At 34.5% G+C, this 26,348-nt stretch overlaps 1 protein-coding gene and 1 long non-coding RNA gene across 3 annotated transcripts; both read right to left on the reverse strand.

The window, feature by feature from the left end:
* Positions 1-14,383: 14,383 nt before the first annotated feature.
* LOC114077875 lies at positions 14,384-15,335 on the reverse strand. The gene is made up of 2 exons (XR_003579211.1): positions 14,657-15,335; positions 14,384-14,554 (listed from the first exon to the last, which is right to left on the reverse strand). It is a non-coding gene; the product is annotated as an uncharacterized LOC114077875 (long non-coding RNA).
* A 300-nt stretch (positions 15,336-15,635) lies between these two features.
* LOC107026470 (putative lipase ROG1) lies at positions 15,636-25,633 on the reverse strand. Of its 2 annotated transcripts, none has more exons than XM_015227443.2 (10): positions 25,191-25,633; positions 22,997-23,064; positions 21,662-21,732; positions 21,266-21,541; positions 19,806-19,969; positions 19,664-19,719; positions 16,896-16,948; positions 16,685-16,805; positions 16,288-16,394; positions 15,636-16,026 (listed from the first exon to the last, which is right to left on the reverse strand). In XM_015227443.2, the coding sequence occupies exons 1-10, from the start codon at positions 25,532-25,534 to the stop codon at positions 15,955-15,957; spliced, it is 1,332 nt and encodes a 443-aa protein (XP_015082929.1). In that variant the 5' UTR covers positions 25,535-25,633; the 3' UTR covers positions 15,636-15,954. The 2 variants fall into 2 exon arrangements, with proteins under 2 accessions (XP_015082929.1, XP_015082930.1); XM_015227444.2 differs by having other exon boundaries at positions 16,288-16,385; positions 25,191-25,629.
* Positions 25,634-26,348: the final 715 nt, after the last annotated feature.

Genomic DNA, 26,348 nt, shown 5'->3' on the forward strand with positions numbered 1-26,348 from the left:
TATATATATATATATATATATATATATATAATATTTTGTTATGTTTCTAATTATTTACATAACCGATTAATCAAACCGAAAAAATCCAAATCAAAAAGAGAAAAACCAAACCAAATCGAATTTATTTTGGTTTGGATTGGGTTACACTTCTTCAAAACCAAAAATCGAAAATCCAAACCGAATAGTATAAAATCAAACCAAAAAACCGAATGCACACCCTATTTGTGTCATATAAATTGAGTCAAAGGAACTAATATATATTATTTGAAAATTATGTAAAAATTATTATAAATCACAATAATCTATGTAATATTCAAGAATCTTTTATCATTAGAATTTTCAAGTGGAGCAATAAAATTTGTATAAAGATCTTTTAAAGCTATTAGACTAATACTTGATATTAGTTTGATATGTATAAAAAGTATTTCATCAGACAACTGACAATAACTTTTTGGTATTTTCTGAAAGCCAGATATAAAACTTCATTAGCAGATAATTATAAAAAGTTTCTCAACTAATTACTTTTATTAAATTTAGTGGAACGATTATTTTCTTAATTTAAAGCTATTTTTTAGGAAATAAGAAACTACCGCATTATTTCTTTAAAATCATTCAATATTTGTCACCATATATATGATAATAATGTTTAATAAAATATGATAGTATTTATAATAATTAATGTGTATTTATATTTTTGTCCAAAATTACTTTGACTTTATAAAGACATTTTCATCATCCAACTTTTAATTTGAAGTTGTCCATTTATAATATGATATAATATAATATGATTATGCTAAAACATTTGGGAGGATTAAGCTAAATTTGGAAGGGTCAAAATCTATTTAATAGCACACGAAAATCGGTAAAATCTGTGTTTATCTTTTTTGGCGCTCGTTTGAACTTAAAAATGCATCATTTTTCCGTGGAACAAATTGGTCCACTGCTAAGGTCTTAACGAATGTCCACGAATAATTTGGGTCATTTTGTTTCAGGAAATTCGGATCACAAAAAATTCATGGACTATAGAATACGAAAATCGATAAAAATTACATTTACCAGCTTTGGTCTCGTTTGAACTTGAAAATGCGCTCATTTTTTCTGTGGGACGAACTGGTACATTGCTATGGTCTTGACGGACGTCCATGAAAAATTTTGGTCATTTTGTTTGGAAAACTCCGGTTCACAAAAAATACATGGTCAATACCACACGAAACTCGATAAAATTGACATTACCAATTTTGGGGCTCATTTAAACTTGAAAATGAACATGTTTTCCTTGCAAAACGAATTGGGTCCATTGCATAGATCTTAACGGACGTCCATGGAAAATTTCACCCATTTTGTTTCAGAAATTTCGTATCACAAAGAATTCATGTACTATAGCAAACAAAAATCGGCAAAACCTACATTTACCTGCTTTAGGGCTGTTTCTAACTTGAAAATGTGCCCGTTTTTCCGGCAGAACAAACTGGATCCATTGTTAAGGTTTTAACTGACATTCACGAAAAATTTTGATCACTTTGTTTGGGGAATTCCGATTCACAAAAAAATCTATAGACTATAACACACAAATTTTGGTATAACCTATATTTACTTGTTTTGGTGTTTGTTTGAACTTGAAAATGCGTCCACTTTTCCTAAAATACGAACTTGTTCCATTGCTAAGGTCTTAATAGACGTCCATGAAATATTTCGACCATTGTATTTTAAAATTTTGAATAAAAAAGATTCATGGACTATTGAACATGAAAATTAGCAAAAATTTACGTTGACCTTATTTGGGCTCGTTTGAACTTGAAAATGCGTTTGTTTTTCCCTCGGAACAAACTCTGTCCATTATTAAGGTCTTAACGGACGTCCATGAAAAATTTCGACCAATTTTTTAGGAATTTCGGATCACAAAAAATCTATAGACTAGCACACGAAAATTGGTAAAATCTATATTTACCTTATTTGATGCTCGTTTGAACTTAAAAATGTGTTTGTTTTTCCTGCGAGATGAATTGGGTCAATTGTCAAGGTCTTAATGGATGTACACGAAAAATTATGACGATTTTGTTTCGATAATTTTGATTCTAAAAAAATCTATGACTATAGCACAGGAAATTCGCAAAATCTATATTTACCCGCTTTGGGGCTTGTTTGAACTTGAAAATGTTCATATTTTCTCCACGGGACGAACTGGGTCCTTTACGAAAGTCTAAACAAAGTTCATGAAAAATTTTAGTCATTTTTAGTGAAATATAGATAAAAAAATATGCATGGACTATAGCACACGAATATCGGTAAAATCCTTATTTACCTGCTTTGATGCTCGTTTGAACTTTAAAAAAATACTATTTTCTCCGCGGGACGATCTCTGCCCATTATTATGGTCTTAATGAATGTCGATGAAAAATTACAATCATTTTATTTCAGTAATTTCAGATCACAAAAAATCCATGGATTGTAGCACACGAAAATCGATAAAATTCGCAAAATCTGTGTTTACTTGCTTTTGGACTTGTTTGAACTAAAAAATGCGTCTGTTTTACCTTCGGAACGAACTCGCTCAATTGTTAAGGCCGTAACAGACGTCGATGAAAAATTATGGTCATTTTGTTTTCGAAATTCTAGATCACAAAAAATACATGGATTATAACACAGAAAAATTAACAAAATTCGCATATACCTGTTTTGGGGCTCATTTGACCTTGGAAATGTGTCCGCTATCCCCCTAGGACGAACTGAACCGATTGCAAAGGTCTTCACCGACGTTCATGATAAAATTCAACCAATTTATTTCGAAAATTCCGGATTACAAACAATTCATGGACTAAAGCACATAAAAATCGGTAAAATCTGTGTTTACTAACTTTAAAACTTGATTTAACTTGAAAATGTGCATGTTTTCCCCGCGGAACGAACTGGGTTAATTGCTAAGGTCTTATTTGACGTCTATATAAAAATTTTGGTCATTTTATTTTAGAAATTTGGTATCACAAAGAGATCCATGGACTATAGCACATGAAATTTGATAAAATCTACATTTACCTGCTTTTGGGCGCATTTGAACTTCAAAATGCATCCGTTTTCCTCGCTGGACAAACTGGTCCATTGGTAAGGTCATAATGGACGTTTATGAAAATTTTCGATCATATTATTTTGGAAATTACTGTTCATAAACAGTCCATGGACTATAACACATGAAAATCAACAAAATCTACATTTTTCTTGCTTAGGGCTCATTCAAACTTGAAAATTCATTCGTTTTCCCCACGGGACGAACTAGGTCCATTACTTGGGTCTTAATGGACATTTATGAAATTTTTTGGTCATTTTTGGAAATTCCGGATCACAAAAAGTCTATGGACTATAGTACACGAAAATTGATAAAATCTATGTTTACCTGCTTTGGAGCTTGTTTGAACTTGAAAATGCGCCGATTTTCTCTGTGGGATGAACTAGGTCCATGACTAAGGTCTTAATGGACGTCCATAATTTTCTTTGGATATTTTGTTTCAGAAATTTTGAATCACAAAAAATACATGAACTATAGCACACGAAAATCGGTAAAAATATGCATTTACTTGTATTGGGGCTTGTTTGAACTTGAAAAATATGCCTGTTTCACCCGCGGAACGAACCAAGTGCATTGCCGATTTTCGTATGCTATAGTTCATGTATTTTTTGTGATTCAAAATTTCCTATTTTCGTATGCTATAGTTCATGAAAATATGTCTATTTTTGGGGGGTTTTACCTGTTTTGGGGCTTATTTAAATTTGAAAATATGTCTACTTTTTCCACGGAACAAACTTTGTCCATTCCTTAGGTTTTAACAAATGTTCATGAAAATTTTTAGCCATTTTGTTTTGGGAATTTTCTAATCACGAAAAATTCATGGACTATAAAACATGAGAATCAGCAAAATCTGCATTTACCTGCTTTAGGTCTCGTTTGAACTTGAAAATGCGTCCATTTTCGCAAAATAAACTGGGTTCACTTATGAGGTCTTAAAGGACGTCTATAAAACATATAGGCCAAACTTTTTTTAAAATTTCGGATCACAAAAAATTCATGGACTATAAAACACACAAAAATGATAAAATCTACATTTACCTATTTTGGTACTCTTTTGAACTTGAAAATTTGTGTTTTGCCCGCGGGATGAAGTGGGTACATTGTTAAGGTATTAACAGATGTCCATGAAAATCTTTGGCCATTTTGTTTTGGGAATTTCGGTTCACAAAAAATCCATGAACTATAACACTCTAAAATAGGCAAATTCTACATTTACCTGCTTTGGGGCTCGTTTGAACTTGAAAATGTGTTTGTTTTCCATGCGGGACGAACATGGTCCATTACTGAGGTCTTAACGGATGTCTATGAATTTTTTTTTCCATTTAGTTTCAGGAATTCAGGATCACAAAAAATTCATGAACAATGACACATGAAGATAGACAAAATCTGCATTTAACTACTTTGAGAGTTGTTTGAACTTGAAAATGCACCTGTTTTCTGCGGGGAATGAACTTTGTCCATTGCATTATCTTAACACACGTCAATGAAAAAATTTAGCTATTTTGTTTTGAAAATCTGGTTCACAAAAAATCTATTGACTATTGCTAAGGTCTTAAAGAAAGTCCATGAATATTTTTGAACTTGAAAATTCACTCATTTTGTCTACGGGACAAATTTGGGACTATTGCTAAGGTCTTAAAGAAAGTCCATGAATATTTTTGGCCATTCTGTTTTGAGAATTTCGGATAAAAGAAATTCATGAACTATAGCACACGAAAATCGATAAAATCTACATTTACCTCCTTTGGTGCTCATTTGAACTTGAAAATGTGCTCGTTTTCTCTAAGGGACGAACTGTGTACATTCCTAAGGTCTTAACGGACATCCATGAAAAATTTCAGCCAATTTTATTTTAGGCATTACAGTTCACAAAAAATCCACGGACTATAGCACACGCAAATTGATAAAATTTGCTTATACATTTTTTGGAGCTTGTTTAACTTGAAAATATGTCAGTTTTCCCCTTGGAACGAACTGGGTCCATAACTAAGGTCTTTACGAACTCCACTAACAAAATCGGTCATTTTGTTTTGAGAATTCTGGTTCACAAAAAATTCATAGACTATAGTATAAGAAAATCGGTAAAATCTGTTTGCCTACTTTAGGCCTCGTTTGAACTTGAAAATGCGCTTATTTTTCCCGTATGACGAATAGAGTTCATTCTTAAGGTTTTAACAAACATCCATAAAAATTTCGGTCATTTTATTTTGATAATTCCATATCAGAAAAACTTTATGTACTATAACACACAAAAATTAATAAACTCTACGTTTACCTGCTTTGGACTCTTTTGATTTTGAAAATGTGTGTGTGTTCCCCGCAGAATAAACTGTGTCCATTTGTAAGGTCTTACGGTTGTCCGAAAATTCGGCCATTTTGTTTTAGGAATATCGGATCATAAAAAATTCATAGATTATAGCACATGAAAATTGGTAAAATCTGCATTAACCTACATTGGGGCTCGTTTAAACTTGATAATGTGTCTGATTTCTCCGTAGAACGAGTTGGGTCCATTTTAAGGTCTTAACGGACATCCACGAAAATTTTTGGCCATGTTATTTTGGATATTCCAAATCACGAAATATTCATGAACTATAGCACATGAAAATTGATAAAATCTGCATTTACCTATTCTGAGGCTCGTTTAAATTTGAAAATGCATCTGTTTTCTCCGCGGGACGACAGACTCCATTATTAAGGTCTTTATGGATTCCATGAAAATTTTTCGCCATTTTTTAATGGAATTTTGATGCACAAAAAATTCATGGACTATAGCACACGAAAATTGATAAAAGTCGTTTTTACCTTCTTTGTGGCTCGTTTGAACTTGAAAGTGCGCCCATTTTTTCCTCAAGACGAACAAGGTCCATTGATAAGGTCTTAACGGACATCCATAAAGTTTTTGATCATTTTTGTTCGAAAATTCTGAATCACAAAAAATCATTAACTATAGCATACGAAAATCTGTAAAAACTAAATTTACCTGCTTTGGGATCGTTTGAACTTGAAAGCGTGTTGGTTTTCCGCGCGGAATGAACTGATCCATTGATAGGGTATTAACAGACGTCCATGAAAATCTTGGTCATCTTATTTTGAGACTTCACGTTCACAAAATATCCATAGACTATAGCACATGAAAATCAGCAAAATATGTATATATATTCTTAGGGGCTCGTTTGAACTTGAAAATGTACCCGTTTTTTTCGCGAGACAAATTGAGTCAATTGCTAAGGTCTTACAAGACGTCCATGAATAATTTCGGTCATTTTGTTTCAAAAATTTTTTTATCACAAAAAATTCATAGACTATAGCACATGAAAATCGACAAAATCTGTATTTGCGTGCTTTAGAAATCGTCTAATCTTGAAAATTCGCCCATTTTCCCCGGCGGAACGAACTTGATTCATTGCTAAAGTTCTAACAGACGATCATAAAAAATTTCGGTCATTTTATTTTGAAATTTATGGATCACAAAAATTAATGGACTATAGCGCACGGAAATTGATGAAATCTGCTTTTACCTTCTTTGGGGCTCGTTTGTACTTGAAAATGTGCTCGTTTTCTCTATGGGACAAACCGGTCCATAGCTTATGTCTGAACGGACGTTCATAAAAATTTTTGGCCATTTTGTATCGTGAATTTCATTTCACAAAAAAATACATGGATTAGAGCACACGAAAATTAAAAAAATCTATATTTACCTGCTTTGGAGCTTGTTCAAACTTTAAAATGCGTCTGTTTTCCCCGAAAGATGAACTTGATCCGTTGCTAAGGTCTTAACGGACGTTCGTTAAAAACTTTGATCATTTTGTTTTGGAAATTTGGAATCACAAAAAATCCTTGAACTATAGCACACGAAAATTGAAAAAAATCTACATTTACCTTCTTTGGGGCTCATTTGAACTTGAAAATGTTCACAATTTCCTTGTGGGACGAACTGGATCCATTGCTAAGGACTTAAGGAACGTCCATGAAAATTTTTAGCCATTTAGCTTTGTTAATTCCGGTTAACAAAAAATTAATGGACTATAGCACATGAAAATCAGTAAAATTTGTATTTACCTACTTTGAAGTGCGTTTGAACTTGAAAATAAGTCTGTTTATTATTCAGGACGCACTGGATCCATTGCTAAGGTCTTAATGGTCATATATAAAAAATATCGTTCATTTTAATCCGAAAATTCCGTTTCACAAAAAAATCAATGGACTAGCACACGAAAGTCGGATAAATTTGCACGTAGCTACTTTGGAAATTGTTTGAATTTGAAAATGCACACGTTTTCTTCGGGATGATGTGGGTCCATTGAAAGGTCTTAATAGATGTCCATGAAAAATTTCAGCGATTTAGTTTTGAAAATTCTGAATCACGAAAAATCCATGGACTATAGCACGCGAAAGACAACAAAATCTTTATGTATGTGTTTTGGAGCCGGTTTGAACTTTAAAATGTGCTTGTTTTCCCCACAGAACAAACTGTGTCCACTGCTAAGGTCTTAACAAATGTCCACGAAAATTTTTAGCCATTTATTTTGGGAATTCGCATCACAAAAAATTCATGGACTATAGCACATAAAAATTGATAAATTTTGCATTTACTTGCTTTGGGGCTCGTTTAAACTTGAAAATTTGCCTGTTTTCCTTGTGGGACGAACTGGTACATTTCTAAATCTTAACGAACGCCCATGAAAAATTTTGGTCGTCTGTATAATAAAAAATTCATGAGCTATAGCACCCGAAAATTGGCAAAATTTGTGTTTACCTTCTTTTGGACATGTTTGAACTTGAAAATGAGTCACGTTTTTCCCGCAGAACGAACTTGTCCATTGCTAAGATCTTAAGAGACATCCATGAAAATTTTCAGTCATTCTCTTTTTGGAATTTCGGATAAAAAAGAATCTATAGACTATAGCACAAAAAATTGATAAAATCTGCAATTTCCTGCTTTGGGCTCGCTTGAACTTGAAAAATTGTTCATTTTCCCGCAAAACGAACTAGATCCATTGCTAAGGTTTTAACGGACGTCCATGAAAAGTTTCGTCAATTTTGTTTTGACAATTCTGGTTGACAAAAAATCCACGGACTATATATAGCACACGAAAATCAGCAAAAATCTACATTTACCTTCTTTTGAGCTCATTTCAACTTGAAAATGCACTCATTTTCCCCGCAGGACAAACTGGGTCCATTACTAAGGTCTCAACAGATGTCCATAAAAATTTCATCGATTTTGTTTTGGGAATTTCATATACAAAAATCCATGGATTATAGCACATAAAAATCAGTAAAATATGCATTTACCTGCTTTGAGGCTCGTTTGAACTTGAAAATTGATCATTTTTCCCATGGGACAAAGTGGGTCAATTGCTAAAGTTTTAACGGTCATCCATGAAAAATTTTGGTCGTTTTATTTTGGGATTCGGCTCACAGAAAATCAATAGACTATAACACAAGAAAATCGGTAAAATCTGTGTTTATCTTCTTTTGTCGTTTGAACTTACAAATGCGCCTGTTTTCCCCCTAAAACGAACTTGGTCCATTATTTAGGTCTTAACGGACGTCCATGAAAATTTTTGATGATTTTTTTTGGGGAATTTCGGATCAAAAAAATACATGGACTATAGCACATGAAAATTGACAAAAAGCACTTACCTGCTTTGGAGCTCGTTTGAACTTGAAAATGCGTCTGTTTTTTCTTGTAAGACGGACTAGGTCAATTGCTAAGTTCTTAACGGATGTCTATGAAAAATTTCAGTCATTTTGTTTCGGAAAGTCTAGATCACAGAAAAACCATTGATTATATCATATGAAAAATGACAAAATTTACAGTTACCTACTTTGGAGCTCGTTTGAACTTGGAAATGCGCCCGTTTTTCCAGCAGAACGAACTGGGTCTATTGCTAAGGTATTAACAAACATCCATGAAAAATTTTGGCCATTTTATATTGAAAATTTCAAATCATAAAGAATTCATAGTATATAGCACATAAAAATTGGTTAAATCTTCAGTTACCATTTTTCTGCTCGTTTGAACTTGAAAATGCGTCTGTTTTTTCCCACTGGTCGAACTAGGTCTATTGCTAAGGTCTTAACAAACGTCGATGAAAATTTTTAGTTATTTTGTTTCAGAAATTCTAGTTCACAAAAACTTCATGGACTATAGCACACGAAAATGGATAAAATTTGTGTTTACCTGCTTTGGAGCTCGTTTAAATTTGAAAAAATGTCCCATTCTCCCCCACAGAACGAACTGGATCCATTGTTAAGGTCTTACCGGACGTCCATGAAAACATTCGGTCATTTTGTTGTGAAAATTGGATCACAAAAAATTCAAGGACCATAACACACGAAAATTGGAAAAATATGCATTTACATGAATTGTGGCTCGTTTGAATTTAAAATGTGTCAATTTTCTCCGCCGAACAAACTTGGTCTATTGCTAAGGTCTTAAGGACGCCGATGAAAATTTTTGGCGATTTGTTTTGGAATTTCGTTCCACAAAAATTCATGGACTACAACACATGAAAATCGATAAGATCTGCATTTACCTGCTTTGGGGCTTGTTTGAACATGAAAATGTGTTCATCTTCCCCGCGGGACGAACTTGTTCCATTGATATGGTCTTAATACACGTCCATAAAAATTTTCAGTCATTTTGTTTTAGAAATTTCGGATCACAAAAAATCTTTGGATTATAGAACACAAAAGTCAGTAAAATCTGTATCTACTTGATTTGGACTTGTTTGAATATGAAAATGTGCTCATTTTCCCCGCCAAACAAACTTGGTCTATTGCTTAGGCCTTACCGTACGCCTATGAAAAAATTCGATCATTTTTTTCGAGAATTCAAATTCACAAAAAATTTATAAACTATAGCGCACGAAAATCGGTAAAATCTACATTTACCTGCTTTAGAGCTAAGTTGAACTTGAAAATACGTTCCTTTTCCATTTGGGACAAACTTGATTCATTTCTAAGGTCTTAACGTACGTCCATGAAAAAAATTCGGTCATTTTGTTTTGGGAATTCCAGTTCACTAAAAATCCATGGACTACAGCACATGAAAATCGATAAATATGGAGTTACCTGCTTTAGGCTCGTTTGAACTTGAAAACACACTCGTTTTCCTCTTATGATGAACTGGATTTATGGCTATGGTATTAACTGACGTCAATGAAAAATTTCAGCCTTTTAGTTTGGGAAATTCTGGATCACAAAAAATTCATGATATATAGGACATGAAAATCGACAAATCTGTGCTTACCTGCTTTGGGATTGTTTAAACTTGAAAATGCACCTATTTTTCCTGTAGAAAGAACTGGTTTTATTGCTAAGGTCCCAACAGACGTCCATGAAAAATTTCGTCCATTTTATTTTGGGAATTTCGAATCACAAAATATTCATTGACTATAACACATAAAAAATCGATAAAATCTTTATTTATCTGCTTTGGGTATCGTTTGAACTTGAAAATGCCTCTCATTTTTTACGCAGGATAAACTGGACCCGTTATTAAGGTCTTAACGGACGTCCATGAAAAATTTTAGTCATTTTATTTTAAAATTTTGGATCACAAAAAATTCATAGACTATAACATAAGAAAATCGGCAAAATCTACGTTTACCTTCTAAAGGGCTTGTTTGAACTTGAAAATGCGCCCATTTTTCCTACGGAATGAACTGGATCTATTGCTAAGGTCTTAAAGGACGTCCATGAAAAATTACAACTATTTTAGGTATTTTGAATCAGAAAAAATTCATGGACTATAGCACAAAAAAATTGATAAAACTTGCATTTTCCTGCTTTGGAGCCCGTTTGAACTTCAAAATGTGTCTGTTTTTCCCAAGGGACGAACTAAGTCAATTTTTTAGGTCTTAATGGACGTCCATGGAATATTTTGACCATCTTGTTTCGAAAATTTCGGTTCATAAAAGATCCATGAATTGTAACACATGAAAATCAACAAAATCTGCATTTACCTATTTTAGAGCTTATTTAAACTTGAAAATGCGTTTGAATTTCCGCGGGACAAACTGGATCCATTGCTAAGGTCCTAAGTACGTCCATGAAAAATTTCAACCATTTTATTTTGAAAAATTTCGGATCACAAAAAATCAATGGACTATAGCACATGAAAATCGATAAAATCTGTGTTTACCTACTTTGGGGCTTGTTTGAACTTTGTAATGCATCTATTTTCCCCGCATGACAAACTTGGTTCATTAATTAGGTCTTAATGGATGTTCACAAAAAATTTCAGACGTTTTGTTTTATCAATTTTGAATCACAAAATTCAAGAACTATAGCATATGAAAATCGGTAAAATCTGCTTTACCTACTTTGGGGCTTGTTTGAACTTGAAAATGTAGCACTTTTTCCCACAGTAGGAACTATGTCCATTTTTAAGTTCTTAAGGAATGTCCATGAATTATAGCACACGAAAATCAGTAAAATCTGCATTTTCATGTTTTAGCTCGTTTGAATTTGAAAATGCATCATTTTCCCCGTGGGACAAAGTAAGTCCATTTCTAAAGTCTTAACGGACATCTATAAAAATTTTGGCCATTTTGTTTTGGGATCTGGTTCACAAAAAATCAATAGATTATAGCACATAAAATTGGTAAAATATATGTTTACCTGCTTTGGTCGTTTGAACATGGAAATGCATCCGTCTTGTCCCGAAACGAACTTGATTCATTGCTTAGGCCTTAACGAACGTACATGAAAATTTTTGACAATTTTGTTTTAGGATTCCGGATCAAAAAAAAATTCATGGACTATAGCACATGAAAATTGATAAAATCTGCATTTACCTGATTTAGATCTCGTTTGAACTTGAAATTGCGTTTGTTTTCCTCGCGGGATGAATTGGGTCCATTGCTAAGGTCTTAACGGATGTCTATGAAATATTTCAGTCATTTTATTTCGAGAAGTCCAGATCACAAAAACACTATGGACTATAGCATACGAAAAATAAAATTGCGTTTATCTGTTTTGAGGCTTGTTTAAACTTTGAAACACGTTCGTTTTTCCAGCGAAAAGAATTGAGTCCATTGCTAAGGTCTTAACGAACGTCAATAAAAAATTTCAACCATTTTGTTTGGGGAATTTTGGATCATAAAAAGTACATAGTCTATAGCACATGAAAATCGGTGAAATATTCATTACCTGTTTTGGTGCTCGTTTGAACTTGAAAATGTGTCTGTTTTTCCTCGTTGGTTGAACTAGGTCAATTGCGAAGGTCTTAACAAACGTCCATGTAAAATTTCAGCCATTTTGTCTCAGGAATTCCGGTTCACAAAAAATCCATGGACTATAGCACACGAAAATCGATAGAACATAATCTGTTTTGGAGCTTGTTTAAACTTGAAAAATCTCTCACTTTTCCCCCACAGAACGAACTGGATCTATTGTTAAGGTTTTACTGGGCGTCTATTAAAACTTTTGGCCATTTTTTTAGGAATTTCGGATCACAAAAAAATTCATGGACTATAGCACACTAAAATCGATAAAATATGCATTTACATGCTTTGTGGCTCGTTTGAACTTTAAAATGTTTCAATTTTCCCAGCTGGACGAACTGGGTCCATTGCTAAGGTCTTAACGGACGTCCATGAAAAATTTCGGCCACTTTGTTTCGAGAATTCCGGTTCACAAAAAATTCACTTATACCACACGAAAATCAATAAAATCTGCATTTAAGATGCTTTAGAGCTTGTTTGAACTTGAAAATAAGCATATTTTCTCTGCGGAATGAATTGTGTTCATTGTTAAGGTCTTAAAGACCGTCCATAAGAAATTTCGGCAATTTTGTTACCGAAATTCTAGTTCACGAAAATCATGGATTATAGTGCACAAAAATGGTAAAATATGCATCTACCTGCTTTTCGTATCGTTTGAACTTGAAAATGCGCCCATTTTTCCCGCAAGATGAATTGGGTCCATTGCTAAGGTCTTAATGGACGTCCATGAAAAATTTTGTTCATTTTATTTCAGAAATTCCAAATCACAAAAAAATCATAGAAACGAAAATCGGTAAAATCTATGTTTACCTGATTTGGGGCATATTTTAACGTTAAAATGCTCATATTTTCCCTACAGAACAAACTGGGTCCACTGTTAAGGTCTTAAAGGACCTCCATGAAAAATTGCAAACATTTTATTTTAGGAATTTCGAATCACAAAAAATTCATGGACTATATAACACACAAATATCGGTCAAATATGCATTTTCCTTCTTTGGAGCCTGTTTGAACTTGAGAATGTGTCTATTTCCCATGGGACGAACTAGGTCAATTTTTAAGGTTTTAATGGACGTCCATGAAATGTTTCGGCCATTTTTTGTTTGAAAATTTTGGTTAATAAAAGGTTCATGGGCTATAACACATGAAAATCGGCAAAATCTACATTTACCTACTTTGGAGCTCGTTTGAACTTGAAAATGTGTACGTTTTTCTCGCGGTACAAACTGGATCCATTGTTAAGGTCTTAAGTACATCCATGAAAATTTTTGATCATTTTGTTTTGAAAATTCTGGATTGCAAAAAATTCATGGGCTATAGCACATGAAAATCAGCAACATCTGTGTTTACCTATTTTAGGGCTTGTTTGAACTTTGAAATGCACCTGTTTTTCCCGCAGAACGAACTTGGTCCATTGCTTACGTCTTAACATATGTCCATGAAAATTTTTGGTCATTTTACTTTAGCAATTTCGAAAAAAAAAAATCATGGACTATAGCACACGAGAATCACTAAAATTTGTTTTACCTACTTTGGGGCTCGTTTGAACTTCAAAATGTGTCTGTTTTCCTCACGGAGGAACTAGGTCCATTTTTAAGGTCTTAACGGACGTCTATGAAAATTTTCGATCATTTTATTTCGGAAATTTTGGTTCACAAAAAAACGATAAACTATAGCACACGAAAATTAGTAAAATCTGCATTTACCTTCTTTGGAACTCGTTTGAACTTGAAAATGCATATGTTTTCCCCGCGAGACAAAGTGGGTCCATTGTTAAGGTCTTAACAGACATCCATCAAAAAAATTTGATCATTTTATTTCAGAAATTCCGGTTCAAAAAATTCATGGACTATAGCATATGAAAATTAGTAAAATCTGCATTTACCTTCGTAAAAGTTCGTTTGTACTTGAAAATGTGTCTATTTCCACGTGGAACAAACTGGGTCAATTGTTAAGGTCTAAAAGAATGTCCATGAAAAATTTCGGTCATTTTATTTTGAGAATTTCGAATTTCGAATCACACAAAATTAGTAAAATTTGCATTTACCTTCTGGTCCATTTCTAAGGTCTTAAAGGACGTCTATACAAAATTTCGGTCATTTTATTTCTGAAGTTCTGGATCACAAAAAAATTCATGGACTATAGCATATAAAAATCGGTAAAATTTGTGTTCACCTACTTTAGAGCTCGTTTGAACTTGAAAAATGTCCCTGTTTCCCCCGCCGAACGAACTGGATCCATTGCTAAGGTCTTTCTGGACATCCATGAAAACTTTCGGTCATTTTGTTTTGAGATTTTCGGATCACAAAAAACTCATGGACTATAGTACACGAAAATCAGTAAAATATGCATTTACCTGCTTTGGGGCACGTTTGAACTTGAAAATGCGTTCATTTTCCCCGCGGGACGAACTGGGTCCATTGCTAAGGTCTTAACGGACATCCATAACAAAATTCGAACATTTTGTTTCGGAAATTTCAAATCACCAACAATTCATGGACTTATAGCACACGAAAACGATAAAATTCAGTCTTTCCGCTTTGGAGCTCGTTTGAACTTGAAAATGCGTCTGTTTACACCTTGGGAGCAACTCACTCCATTAATAATTATTAGCTCATGAATCTGGTGCCTCAGAGCACCGTAATTTGTTTTTCGAAATTTTTTTAAGAGGACCTCCATAATGAGTTGAAGAAGCATTATATACAATATCACCATTCTTTTCAAACATATTTTTGTATTTACAAGCTAACTTTTAGGAATTACGTGACTTTTTTCATTTTTCGTGTATATTAATACATGGATCGGCGCCTCAAAACACCCAAAAAGTTGCCGAAAAAATCTTTATCAGTACCTCCATAATAAGTTGGGAAAACCTTACATACAATTTCACGTTTTTAAAAAAAATATATTTTCATATATACATGCCAGGTTTTAGGAATAACGAGACTTTCTTGATTTTTCGTATGTATTAGTCAATGGATTTAACACCTTGGAGCACCCAGAATTGTTTTCTAAAAAATATTATGAGAACTTCTGTAAAGGGTTAGGAAAGCGTTACGTAATGTCAATCAATTTTATAGGCATATTTTTTCATTTACAGACATCTTTTAGAAATTACACGACTTTCTTGATTTTGTATGAATATCAGCCAATGGATCTGACGCCTAGTAGCATCCAAAAAAAAATTGAAAAAATTATGAGGACCTCCATAATGAGTTGGGCAAGAGTTACGTATCGTCTCACATTTTTTTCAGGCATATTTTCACATTTACAAGCCTATTTTTGGATCGCGACAAATGAAGCAGAATGAATATGAAAATACAAGCACTCACAAATAATTTGGTATAGATACTTATTTGATTGATTAATTGACTAAACATTTCTTTCCATTATAGTCACTCTCACAAATACAAAATCCCATCAATCCATCAACAAAATAAAGTGAAGCACAAATGAAAGAAAATGAGAGAACATGTTACAAAAACTCTGAATAAAAGGAAAAACTTGTGAGGTTTTTGAAGATACATTCACACATGATATACATACAAGATAACGATTTTAGCGATGATGATGCTCCAATTCGCGTCTATGCTTGTGACTAAGAGTCCATAGGTGTTACTGAAAATCGAAAGGAGATCTCACCATGACAGACAATTAGAGAAGGAAGTTATCTATCATATGTTCAATCACATCGGCGCCATCTGAATTAAGCCAATAAGTTTTCACCTATATCAAGCAAAATAAACAAAATAAGCACAACAGAACGCTAGAAAGGAATTCCGGGAAGAAAGTAAAACAAAATTCACAATTTAGTTGCTACGGGGAGTTTAACACGACAAAGACAGAATAGACAAAGCACTTTGCAACGCTTACAAGTCCTGATATGTCTAACCGTTTAAAAATTTAAAAGTCGAATACATAATAAGGAAAACAAACATTGTGGCTTAACTAGAAAATATCAGCAAGAAAAATGGATCGAAAGCTTACCTGAATAGTATTGTGTGCAACATATCGTTGTCTGCTTTCATGAAAGCTAACATCAATTCGTTCCCATGGTACTTGTGTAAGGCCTTCAATCATCTCCTCTACATGGGCTAAGAAAGGTTATGTGAGAACCCTATCGATGCAAAAGATCGTGCAAAATAACTACATAGTAGACTATTACCAAAAGAAGAAAAAGGACGGATAAAAGAAGAGCTGAATACTGAATAAAATGTAATAATTGTAATTAAGATGTTCGTAATCAACGAAGTCCTCTTCTAAAATCTCCGGGAGCAGCACGCCAAAAGAATGAATAGCAAGTATCGTACTATTATTACAATTATTCTCTTCCTTTGAGTGGGCCTGTGTATGCTTCAAAAATAGAAGTAAAGGGTTTACAAACCTTCTAAATCAGCCATTTTCTTCCCTTCAAGTGAAGATAATTTATGGTTGATATCCAGAGTGGTTTCTTGCTCAACGTTTACAATATGTGGGTATTTCTGATCCTTTATTTGAAGGTTAGACTGGAGAAGAATGCAAAGAAAACCATTTACACATAAAAGAACAAATTAGTACTCGAACAAACAATGCAGATAAGTCAACTGAATACCAACCTTTGGAAGTTCATCCTGACGACGGATTGACGATGTTCTCCATCCAACAACATCTTAGAGATGAGTTAAAGATAAAAATAACTATAGTATTGGTAATTTCATATAACCATGTCATGTAAAACCTAGAACTACGGCCTACAGCTTCACATGGTACATAGCACCGAATAGTACCAGGAAAACGTTAAGACAAAGGATTATAGTCAAGGGTGCTCAAGGAGAATTCAAGATAATTCTACTGTGGAAGAATCAATATAAGGAAGAGATGGGAAGTATGAACCCAAGTATTCTCTGCCAAGAAAGAGTGGCATTTGTGATGATCAACAGGCATGAACCAAATATTGCAGGTGACAACTAATAGGGAAGCAGTGTGGAGCATATATGCAAGAAACCGTAACATCAACAACAAGGTGCGAGCACCTAAACATAGTAAACAACATATGATAATAGATATGAAAAGCCAAAGACTATATGAATAGGCTAATACTACGAGAGACACGGTGCTCTAGACTACCACAAGCCAAAGACTACATGAATACAATATTACTAAGACAACGCCCAACTACCTACTAGCCTTCTACCCTTATCCACGACCTCTAGACCTTCGTACCTAAGGTCATGTCCTCGATAAGCTAAAGGTGCATCATATCCTATCAAATCATCTCTCCCTAATACTTCTTCAGCCTACCTCTGCTTCTTCTCGTCCCTACAATATCCAACCACTCACACCTCCTCACTGGGCATCTACACATCTCTTCTTCACATGCTCATACCATCTCAGTCATCTTGCCCACCACGGAGGTCACTCCCACTTTATCCTGAATATCCTCATACATACCCTTATCGCTCCTAGTATGCCCACACATCCATCTCAACATCCTCATTTTCACCACTTGCATTTTTGAACATGGGAGTTCTTGACTGGTTGCACCTCATACAACAAAGTTGGTCTAACCACCTTTGCATAAGCCATTTGTCTGCCTCTCCTCCTTGTCTTTGCTCTCCACCAACTTTGCATAAGCAACCTTCTTTGCTTCCACTTTGCCTTGGACTTCTCCATTCCACCACCAATCCCCTCGATGGCCAAAAAAGTTGCCCCTGAAAACCCCTAATACCTCTTTAGCAATCTTTGCTTCCCTAGAACAACTAGTTGTTTTATTCCACATGTTGTTCGTATTTCCACACTCCCCCAAGCCCCCATAGTCATTAACTTCTCCCAATCTCGCAGGTTCGAGCAGGGGTCAAGCCATCCCATTTGATTCTCGATCAGTCATGGTCCTTTTTTTGGAAAGCACGATATAGGTATCACCAACTCAAAAGGCTTAGCAAAATCCAGAAGCGAAGTTCCTCCTCTATTTCTAACCCTAAAACAAGAACCTCCATGCATACCATCAAAACTGTAGTGGTTGACCCATTGTAACCGTTGAAATCTCCACCAATGAAAAGCTTCTCAGAGTGTGGTACACCCCTCACCACCTCATCCAAATATATACTCCTAGAAGTGCTTCTTGACCTCTCATCCAAGCACACTTGCAGCATGTAAGTACTAATTATGTTCACAGTAAGCCCTCCAATGACTAGCTTAACCGTCATCACCCAATCATTGATCGTCCTAACCTCCACCAGCTGCTCCCTAAGTTCCTATCTACTAAATGCTACTCCATTCTTTTCCCTCTTGTCCTAAGTACCACAACTTAAAGTCGTCCACATCCGAGGCTTGGTACCTACCCATTTGGTCTCATAGATGCATGCCATGTTAATGTTTCTCTTCATGAGAATCTTCACTAGAACTATGGACTAACACTACTCTTAGTCTAGAAGACCCCTCAATCCACTTACCACTTCTGCCCCTCACCCCCAGCCCCGACCGAAGACATGACCCAGTCCAACATCGCTCACCAAAGCCACTAAAGTAGATGCAAACTAAACAACTTACAACCGGAATATATACCAACTCAATCACAAGGGGGAATCGACATAACATACAAGTTAACTAACGAAAAATAGCAAGTGGCATGACTAGTCAGAAAGAATAGTAGCTAAGTAGAAATTCAAACCAACGGTAATGTATACTAGTCATAAATAAAGAAAAATATCCCTCTAGAATTTTAAATGAGACAGTTGCACAATTAAATAGGCATAAAATAGATGTGTTGGTTAAACTCATCGTCATCTATCAACAAAATATCTTAACGGACTTGGCCTAAAAAGAATTAGTTGTCCACTTGAAGGGGTGTTCCAGACCTAAATTTCAGATATATCTTCAATATATATATATTGTCAGTATGAGGTGTCTACTTTTGTTGTAAGGTTTATTTACATCATAGTGAATCGATGAACATCCATATCAACACTACTTTTAGATTTCATCATAGAGCATTTAAAGGGTGAATATCTTCTCAAATCCAGCATCGTCCATTTTAAAAAGGTCAAATTCCCTGACCTAGACAGTAAAATTTTAGTGGAAGCTTTAAGGAACAACAATGACATCATCTTCAATCCTAACAGCATGTACTGAGGCTGTATTCAAGAATAGGAATTTTACAAGATGACATCAAATTTATGAAAAACCCACTGACATAGCAACATCTAATTTGATAGGAAGCACCAATCAAATGAACATCCCTAACTATAAAGTTTTACTAGCCCAAATATAACTATTCTGAGGTTTCCCTTCAGAAAAATTTGCAGACTATACGAGCGTATTTATGTGTTTAAAGCATATAACTTATAAAAGAAACCTGAAAAGAAAAATTGCACTCATAGGATACGGTCATAGTTTGCATTTGCATATGCCACACGACGCTTAAATGAGCGTAATCCTGACCTACACAGAAAGCCAAAGAGGTGTTACATTATAATACATTTGCCACTTCCCTCTAATAGAAAAAAGGTATTAAAATTGATACGGACATGAACATGAGATCATCTGAATCATTGACCATCCTTAGGAGGAGGGGAGGCTTCCCATTATCTTTATCAGTGAGGAATAGGTGCTTTCCAGATCTCCCGGCAATCCAGTGAGCAGTTTGTAATGCCCCTTTCTCCAGCAAAGGAAGACCGCAGAGAAGTGGCAGCTGGAGAAAACAGAGAAATTACAACGAAATGGACAATTAGTATGGTCTGAAGTGATCTAGGAAATAAATTTAAAACATAAACTTACAAACAAACAAAAAATAATAACCAAAATAGAGGAATGTTATGGGTAATCTATCCCATATGCAGGGACAGAACAAAGTAAAAGGCAAGCTCAATAGAAACGGTTATGAGGCAACAATGTTTAACTGGTTGTGGCCTCTAAACCAACAAATTGCCAATCAAAGAAACACATATATTAAAAATAATGTGTCTCCATACCTATTAATGAAATGAATGTGCCATATACAAGATTGAAACATGAAATAATCTGACAGAGTGTGCAGGTAGCACATATAAAGAATAAATGAGAGAAAGATGGTCTTTCTATGTCCTACCAAAACTTCAATACACATTGTTTGTATGTGCAATATTGTAAAATTTGAATGTGCTTAAAGCAGACGAGATAGATTTCATATGGAGAAAATTTATGTTAAAGTACCTCCAATCACTTGGATCCAAGAAGACTTAGCTAAGAATAACACTGAATAGGAGAAAATGATCCATCAACGTGATCAACTAGTAGGTATTAAGGTCTTTCTTATTGCTAGACTTACATTAGGTCCATTATTTTTTTAAAACTGAATTTACAATAGGTCTATTATTTACCATGAATTTTGCTAGATTGGTTTCAGACATATATCCCAATGTAGGGATAAATGCCAGATTGTAGAAACTCTTAGTTTGCTTTGGAAGACAGTGTATTCAGCATTGTACTTAAGTAGGCTTGATCAAAGCTGAAGTAATGCAGAAACTTCAAATAATCTACTTCAATTAGTTTAGGATTGAAGCATACTTGATTGATTACCAAGAAGATGAAAAAAAATTCAAACAGTTATGCTCGCAAGTTAGGACGGGACCAATTTTTCAGTGTTAAGGATGAAAGCAATTCTACACCCACCCCCAAAGAGAAAAGACTGAGGATATCATCTTTCTAAAATGAAGTTGCTTAGGTAAGTTATTTAGCCGGTAAAAATGGAACCAACTAGAAAAAGTTGAATTGACAACTAATATTCACTAGTCACAAGAAAAAAGCTTGAAAAGGAAGGCACAAAATGTATGTCCTTCTGTGAAGCTTTTAATAGATGCCTACGCTCAAACTTGCCCAACTAAACTTCACTTTTCAGTAATTAAGCATTTGAAGTGGAATGACTACAATGAAGTTCGAAAAGCAGATAGCAATTGCTAAAGTAGGAGAAAAAATCGACCAATGAAGAAACTACGAGATAATGACACACCTGTTTATGCCCTCTTGAGCCCAAATGCGGAGTTGCAACTGTTATGAAGTTCACAGGTTCCAAACCAGCAACAGTTTCTTCAGAAGACTGCTTGTGACACTGGTCAGACACATTCTCTTCCCTGACTAAGCAGGAGCGATTAAGACCAGCTACTTCTGTTTTCACTGGAGGTTCATACAACCTCCCAATAGCATATCTTGCTACAAGGCCACCCAAGGAGTGAGCAACAAAAGAGATCTTGCGCACCCCAGGCCACCGTTTGATCACATCCTCCACCTGCACTATAAAGCAGCAGGGTTTTTTCAAGCCTCAAATTACTTATTCTAACAGACATACATTTGCTAGAAATTCATTCAATAAGAACCTATTAAAATCAGAAAGTCATTAGCGAAGTACCTCTTTTGCAAGTCTCTCGCCCATCCTGTCAACACCATCAAAAGTCAACATTGAATAATTGCACTCACTACCTGACAAGTCACAAGATAATCATCGTCAGTTCAAACAACCTCAGTTCATCTCAATAGTTAAGATATGCAACAATCAATTGCATCGCAAAATACATAGAAAGAGAAAAACAAAATGAAAATCTCGGACAGTATTATTAAAGGCACAATAGAGCTGTATTTCAGTCTTACAATTTGCTTCAATGCAGGATGTGATCTTTGCCTCACTTGCACAGCACTTCAGCACAGGCAGTTATGCGCTAACTACTAAGTAGTGCTTTACGGGCTACAATTTGAAGATTCTACCTATCACCCCAACTAGATGGAAAGATAATATTTGTGTAACAATATTTCTACTATAGATCTCTGATATAGCAAGACAGAGTTATATGCATAACCTACTAGTTTGTCACAACCTAAAGTGACATAGCCCATTGTAAACCAGTTGAACTTCCCGCTTCACATTTACCATGAGATTGATGTCCAAAGTCCACTTTCAAGGGCATACTATATAGATAGACGCCTTAAATTGGCCTCAACTGGCACCCCAACTTTGAGAATGCACATCTAGATACCTTAACTTGGTTTCAGTTGGCCCCGAAAGCACACTTTCTTGGATGTGCATTCCCAAAAGTTGGGTGTTCAGTGTTCACAGGGTCAATTTAGACCAAGTTAAGGTGTATAGATGTGCCTTTCCAAAGTTGGGGTGTGTGGTTGCCAGTTGAGCCCAAGTTGAAGTGTCTATCTATGTATTCTGCCAGTTCCAAATTATACAGACCAAGGAACTTACATTTTTCAACACGGACGCCTAATCCCTATTCATGAGATCACACGGACGAACTTTTCAAAAGTTCCTACAAACATTCCATATGCATTTCATCCAAGTAGACCTAATGTAAGCCTCTTCTTCTACGTTAATGAAAACATCTAAGGGTCATGGTTGTCTTTCCGAACAACCTTAAATTACCATTAAAAATTCCCATAATTGCCGTGAACAGTGGTAGAGCAGTGATCCCTATGCTGCGCCAGATCTGGTGTACGCTATCAGAAGACAAATTCTTACACTGAAGTAGCAGCAGTAATTCTGATTCTAAGGCAAAAATGATACAACCCTGCTGCAACCCATTGAAGACATTTGACAAAATCCCCATAGAAGGGAGAAAAAGGAAACAAAGATATTCTGAACATGTCAACTCTGGCTATTTGGACCGGATAAGATGCATCCACACAAATAAGTAACAAGGGGTGGCTGCAATCTGAAATTGATTATTACTAAAGTTGGACTTACAGTGAACAACAATTTTCTCAGGGAGCCTTTTGACAAATTGCTCAGCGGCATATCTCCAATCTGCAGAACTGCAAAGGCAGCAGAAATAAACTATTAAGAAATTTGGATTACTGGAATTAACATAAAAAGAGGATGTTGTTCCACTTATACCTGCTGAAAAGGTGACAATTATAAGACATATGAAAGACAAAGCGCATCATTTTGAAAGCACCACATTTATAGATATGAACTCCAGAGATCAGACCTACCATTACAATGACATTTGGTAGCACTCCAAAAGTATGCATCTAAAATTCTCATCAGAAGTGTGTCGGGGGGTTCTTTGAAGCATATACATAAGTGTTCTAATAAGTCTTGGTTTCCTATTACTCTATAATTTTAGCACCAGTAAGAATAGCATGGAACATATGGAAGGAAAGAAATAGTAGAAATTTTAAGGCAGATCCAACTCTATTCAAAAGATCAAATGGAATTGTATTAGTTCCTTATGTTTTTCGTGTAAAGAGCATAGTATAGATGATGAAATACATATAGCAGATTTCATAGGACTTTTGTAATTAATACCACTCTGTAGCACACTTTTTGGAGGTTGACAACTTATCCTTTAATGGTGAGGAATACAAAGTTACAAGTTTCAAAAAGAAATGGCATGACAAGGAAGTGTCAATGAAAACCAACATTATCCTTCACTTTCTGATTAAAATGGCGTTTTTCTAAATTTGTAAGTTACATATATAACTTTGGTTGGCTTTTTTGCTTCTAGTTTATGATAGGAGGTAATTCCCTTTGTCAAGGCCCCTAACCTATTTATCATTGTCTTTTGAAATTTTTGCAGTTATAACATGGACCCTCTATATAGAAGTCAAAAGATACTATTGCTAACACCATCAATAAATCATTTTACTTTATTACTTCTTTTATGCTTTAATTATACAGAAATATATTTCTCTTCCCTCTCCACTCCTTATACCAAACAAAAGATTTGAAAAGGAAAGAGAACACCATTCATAAAGGAGCTATGACATACACATACCTACCAAAAAAAGAAACTATTAGAGAGTAAAGTACATTAAAGAATTTTTTTCCCCGCATTAATGGAGTAGAATAAGCAGGTAGTAACAGAGATCCAAGGACATTCATCAGTTACTATTTACTAACTGGTCATAAGTTGAGTTTCAAAGTCTTTCTTTTTCTGAGAAAGGTAAGTAAGTTGAGTTTCAAATTCTTCATCATGCAGTAAGAGCATAATGGACCTAATGTGGCAGTCCCAGTAAGTCTCTAGCTAGCTACAAGCACTTGTAGATTTTCTCACTCCAGCTTTTGGCCACATCACTTTATATGTTTCACGACATCTGCTTTCAGACAAAAAAGCACAATTGGATACCTTTTCCTTTTCTTGGGATAATTATTCTGGTTGCTCCATTTTTTAAACTAGTCATATCTTAACAATGTGCATTGCAAGTTTCTTTCCCATGACCAGAAAGCCATCTGAGTGGGATTAAGATCATGTAATGATATACAGGTTGACAGAGAAGATTGGGACCGAGATAACTTTTGAGAACTTGACTTTCCTAGAGGAAGTAACGTCAATGTTTATCTAACTCTCCATCACTAATTGAAAAATGATTCATTTTGGATGCTTTCACTTCTGAGAACTTGATTTTCCTCAAGGAAGTAATGTCACGGTTTCTTTTAAGAATGTTTTGTCATGTTTTCTTTAGTATTTCGCAATTACTTCTTCACTCCCGTTATTTATTTATTTCGAAATGCTTTTCCTTGAGCCGAGGGTATATCTAAAACAGCCTCTCTCATCTTCTATCATAGAAGTAAGGCCGCCGTATACACTACCCTCCTCACACCCCAACCCCACTTATGGGATTACACTAGGTATGTTGTTGTTACCTCCCAATGAATACAATCCTCTTTCTATTTTTGCAATTGAAAAGATAAACTTCAGCATAAATGTACAAAAATGTGTTTTAAATACTTGAGAGAAACTGAAGAATAGAGGAAAAAGAAACAAACTTTAGTTCCAGGCCCCCATAATAATCACTCAAATCCTTAAACACAACAGCTAACAAATGATACCAAAACAAAAGAATCAAGAAAATCATACTATTTCACAATTAAGCAAATTCCTCAAAAACATCAACATGCTCCAAAGAGAAGGAAAAAAAAGAATCAATCTTTTTACCTCCCAACAAGCCCATTGACCATGACAACAAGATGCTCAGGCTGCAACTTAGCCCTAGCTGAAGCTGCATCAAACACATCTTCACCATCATTAACTGACTCAATTTTAACCTTCTGACCCTTCTTAAGACTATTTCTGAAACACCCTCTGCTTAATTTCCTCAGTAATTCCATTTTCCCTTTCTCATCCACCCACAACAGCCTACAATTATTGACACCCTTATTGTCAAATCTTGATTTTGACTTTGAAAAAAAACTCAAAACTGAGCCAGATAACTGTGGGACTGAAGTTGTTATTGGTATTGGGATCTTGGGCTTAAAGGGTTGCTTAATTTTGGTGATCATAGGTGAACGATCGAGAAAAAATGGGGCATCAAGAAAGAGTAAAAGTAGCAAAAGAATTGATTTTTATGACAATTTATTATAACAAAGTCAAAGGCATCATTTTTATTGAATGCCCTATTTTGGGGTTGAGTTCAATTTTTGAAAGTCAAATTTGTGTTATTTAATTTCAAGTAATAATAAAAATTATTAAAATCCCAAAGTAAACAAATTTGTTATATCACAAGTTATTGTTTATAAGGTGTAAGTTCAGTTTTAAAATGTTTCTAATTTAAGAAGTTTGTATAATGAATTAATGCCATAAGGTATAAGTTATATTTGGTATATTTAATTTTAGAATATTATTATTTAAGAAATTTATAGTATAAAAGCCACAAGTTATGTGGTATAGGCAGAGGTGGAGCCATTAGAACGTTATGATTTAAGAAGTTTGAATGATGAACTAATGTCAGAAGGTACAAATTATATTTGAAATATTTGATTTTTAACATTATGTTTTAAGGAATTTATAGTACAGAATTTACATCTATGTGATATTAGGCATAAGTTTGTATTAGTAGATAAAATTTTATACAATATCATCCAACACATTGTATTACAAACAAATGACAAAGAAAGACTTCATAATTTTAAGATACTATACAATTAAAAAAATATATAAAAATGGAATAATAATATATTTCTTATTAAAAATAGGTTTTAGGCCAATACCTATATTAAGTCATACAGTGAATAAGGTCTAAAAGATTTCAAAAGAAGAAAAAAAAAGGTAAAAACTAGCTAAAGAAAACAGAATGGCTTAGTGATTATGGATAAT

Source organism: Solanum pennellii, chromosome 7 (genome assembly GCF_001406875.1).
Source record: "Solanum pennellii chromosome 7, SPENNV200".
Taxonomy (NCBI): Eukaryota; Viridiplantae; Streptophyta; class Magnoliopsida; order Solanales; family Solanaceae; genus Solanum; species Solanum pennellii.

What these genes read in the sequence shown, in the direction of transcription:
- LOC107026470 (XM_015227443.2), bottom strand. Translation starts at nt 25,534, where the DNA reads ATGATCACCAAAATTAAGCAACCCTTTAAGCCCAAGATCCCAATACCA. An exon ending in TGAGAAAATTGTTGTTCACT is followed by an intron (nt 21,733 to 22,996) that starts GTAAGTCCAACT and finishes GTGACTTGTCAG; the next exon opens with GTAGTGAGTGCAATTATTCA. An exon ending in GCTCAAGAGGGCATAAACAG is followed by an intron (nt 19,970 to 21,265) that starts GTGTGTCATTAT and finishes TGTTTTCTCCAG; the next exon opens with CTGCCACTTCTCTGCGGTCT.